At 36.5% G+C, this 3,463-nt stretch overlaps 2 protein-coding genes across 2 annotated transcripts in view; one reads left to right on the top strand and one right to left on the bottom strand.

Moving 5' to 3' along the window:
* Positions 1-405: 405 nt before the first annotated feature.
* Positions 406-1,276, bottom strand: AK88_04891 (uncharacterized protein; the record flags this gene model as incomplete). The annotated part of the gene is made up of 2 exons (XM_012482495.1): positions 406-813; positions 1,037-1,276. The coding sequence occupies 2 exons, from the start codon at positions 1,274-1,276 to the stop codon at positions 406-408; spliced, it is 648 nt and encodes a 215-aa protein (XP_012337918.1).
* Positions 1,277-3,370: 2,094 nt separating this feature from the next.
* The window catches only part of AK88_04890 (uncharacterized protein), a gene marked incomplete at both ends in the record, with an annotated part of 2,054 nt that continues 1,961 nt past the window's right edge, over positions 3,371-3,463 (top strand). The window contains one exon of the mRNA XM_012482494.1: positions 3,371-3,412. Within this exon, the coding sequence (XP_012337917.1) occupies positions 3,371-3,412 (42 nt within the window). The remainder of the gene's footprint in view (positions 3,413-3,463) is intronic.

Genomic DNA, 3,463 nt, shown 5'->3' with positions numbered 1-3,463 from the left:
TTTTTAATTAAAAAAAGAGCTTTAATGTATGCAAAATATTTATATACGTGTTTCGTTTTGTTTGTTTGTTTTTTTTGTTAAACTCTTAGCTGTTTACGCAAGTGTAAAAAAAAAAAAGAAAAATATAAAATAAAAAATGTATTAAAAATGTAAATTGTATATCAGTTTGGCACGTTTTGCAAATGCTGTTATACGTAAGAGATAACTGAACAGATAAACAACGGCATGCATATTCTTTGTGTGTCCCCTTTATCTGTTTCTTCTTGGCAAAAAAAAAAAAAAAAAAAAAAAAGGATTCCCCGCAAAGAGGTGCAAAAAAAATGAAGTCAGCAAAGTAACCTATACAATTTATACATTTTTTTTTTTTTTTTTTTTCTGCAATTTCTACATGCAGACGTATCTATATCAATTATCCTTGGACTTTCTCTTTATGTCTTTTCTCTGTTGTTGTTTGTTCTTTCTTCTTTCGGTTAGTTTAGCTCTACGTAATGTCTTATATGCCAAGTAGGATTTGTCAATCTTGGATACCTCTATGGACTCATAGAATGGCTTGGTGTTTCTTTCCTTCTTGAATATGCTACGTAACTGTTTCTTCTTTCTTAATTCTTTAACTACATCTTTGCTGCTGTCCGCTGGTATTCCTCCAATTCCGTTTTTAATTTTGGAATTCTTCAAGGGGATCATAACTAAGCATTGCTTATATTTCTCCAACCTCTCGATGTTTTTTTTTAATGTTTCTTCGCATCTATTTTTTCTCCTTTTGTCAACACAGATTCCTATGCTTTGGGCTGCAAGGGGATTTAACTTGGCTCCCTACAGAGGTGCAAAACGTGGTGGGAGGGAGGATGTACAAAAAGCATAATTAGCATTAGGAGGCGAGTTAAAAATAAAAAGGGCATTGGGCAAAGTAAAAATCTTGTACACTCATTCATTACATGAGACTGTATAACAAATGGAATAAACGCAACTGCTGTACTATGCATACGGCACACTGTTATACGCAACACCATTTCATGGTAGAATATAAAATACATACCTTCAATTCCTCAAGGGTGAATCCTCTTCCAAGTCTTGATCTGAAATTGTACCTTTGAGTTGGGCACTGCACTATGGGGTGCAATTTTTCAATGGGAGTTCCTCCATTTTCCTTTCTTCTCTTTTCCCTTAACAATCTTCTTTTCTTCTTTTTTATGTTCTTACTGAAATTTACTCTTACATGCCTTTGCCACCATTTGTGCAGGTGTACATTTGGCAATACGTTATTGTGTGACACCATTTTGGAAGGTTACTCTTGGAGCGATACTCAGGCGAAAAAAAGGGGCTGATTTGGAAAGGGGGGGGAGGGGGGAAAAAATGAACAGTGAAGCACTATGTGAATATATTTGTTTTATTCTACGGGGACACTGCTGAATTTGCGAGGTGGGCACGCCGTTATGAAACTTTTCATCCTCGTTATGCAAGCTCTTTAGCACATATCTGCATAAACAGCACGGAACAGTTAAATGCCGTTCTAATCGCTCCCGTTAGAAGCGCATAACGTGTGCCTCGGTTTACATCTCTCGAAGTTGAAATGGCTTCGAGGACCTCTTTGTACCCATTCGGGATGACTGAAACGCTCTCAAATGGGAGAAGCATTTCGCGCAGCATCCTCGCAACATCCGCGCAGTATCATCACACGATCATATGCCCTTTTAAATAACCTCAACTTTGGCATTCCTTTTACATCTCCTCATAAAAGATTTTACCTTTGCTTAAAACTTCCTCGCGGGAAAATTGAAAAACTGCAAGAGCTAAGGAGAGGAAACAGTTGTTCAAAAATTTACTCAGTGGGAAAATAAATCGCAGAAAAGGTACGAAGCAGCCAAATTCTGATGCCGCGGAATGATGGAAAAGAAAAAAAAAAAGGAAAAGAAAAAAAAAAAGGAAAAGAAAAAAAAAAAGGAAAAAAAAAAAAAAAAGGAAAAAAAAAAAAAAAAGGAAAAAAAAAAAAAAAAAAAAAAATTATACCTTTATCCTGATCCTTATTATAAAAATTTCAACAATAATTAAAATGAAAATTGTATCACGCGATAATAAAGTTACTATTTATTTTTGCACGACGACCATTTATTTGTTCCTTCACGTCAGAGAAGTGCCGCTTCTGCCCTTTAAAGTGATACAGCGCACATGAGGATCGAATATTTCTTTGTGAAGAGGAAATACGCGTATTAAAAAAAATATTGCGCAGTTTTGTTTTGCTGCTTTCGCAAAAAGCGTCAATGGTGACGTGTTGCTTTTTTATACATAACTTCTTTGCATATGTACGTACTTGTAATGGCGGCGTGGGTCCCTTTTCCCGCCCTTTGTTTTTGGAGTGATTAAAGTGGGGGCGCCAAAACGTTACTGCACAGCGTGGTTCCCTCCAAATAATAATTGCCCTATCGCGTCGCGCACAGCATGTTAAATTGTATTATATATTATGATACCGTTCTCCGTGGGGGTGGCGTCATTTTTTAAGCCCCCACTTCAATGTGCTGCACAGTTATTTTTTACATAGGGAAATGGAAGAAAACGGTTTCACAAAAAAAACAGCGCTAGGATCCAACTCAACCCAACCAGCAATAAAAACCTGTTGTGCGTTCGCACGTACCTACGCTGCATACTTCATATGTACCTGCAGCACGGGACGCTACTGAACTAATTATTTATATAAATCTCGGGCTTGTAAAGGCGTCGGCAGAGTTTTACAAATGGAACTATGTTAAACATATCGCATTGAATTGAGGATCCCCCATACCGTTTTTAACGAGCCACGCGTAAAAATATAACATTGTACACCGATTTAAAGGTATATAAAAATTATATATGCATATGCGCTTGGCATAGCTCCTCCCTCTGCTGTTTTTAATTCCCCTCCTTTCCTTTTTTTTTTTTTTTAAAAAACATATGTAAAAAAAAAAAATAATTAAATAAATAAATCGCAAAACAGATTAAGCAGTAAATTAAATCAACAAAAAAAGGGATGATACATCCATGTACCACTATTTTGAGGAAAACACAACTTTTCCTTTGAGGAGATAAAAATTTTCTTCCCTTAAATTTTGTTTGAACCCCCAAATTTAAGTTAACCTTTCACGGTAAGAACACGTAACCGTCAAATTAGTGACAACGCGATATAGGATAAAACTTACTGCGTCATTTGTCACTTTTTTCTTCTAATGCCGACGTCGTCACGCATTTACGTGGCCGTATGTACTCGTTATGACGTATGTCCCTGCGGCCGCGTGTGAAGTTGGCGTCGTTAGTTTGCTTCACGCCCCCCCCCAACGCACGATGTTACCTTGTATTAAACTTTTCTTTACCTCTATTTCCATTCGCATTACAGATAAAAATGACGACTAAAGTGAAGAGAGTTCAAACCTTTGGAAAGAAGGTAACCACACGGAGTGTAAAAGGAGGAAAAAAAAAAAAAAAAAAAAAAAAA

The sequence above is a fragment of the Plasmodium fragile genome (assembly GCF_000956335.1).
Source record: "Plasmodium fragile strain nilgiri unplaced genomic scaffold supercont1.80, whole genome shotgun sequence".
NCBI lineage: Eukaryota > Apicomplexa > Aconoidasida > Haemosporida > Plasmodiidae > Plasmodium > Plasmodium fragile.
Note: the sequence above shows the minus strand (reverse complement) of the source record. Positions and strands in the feature narration are given on the sequence as shown.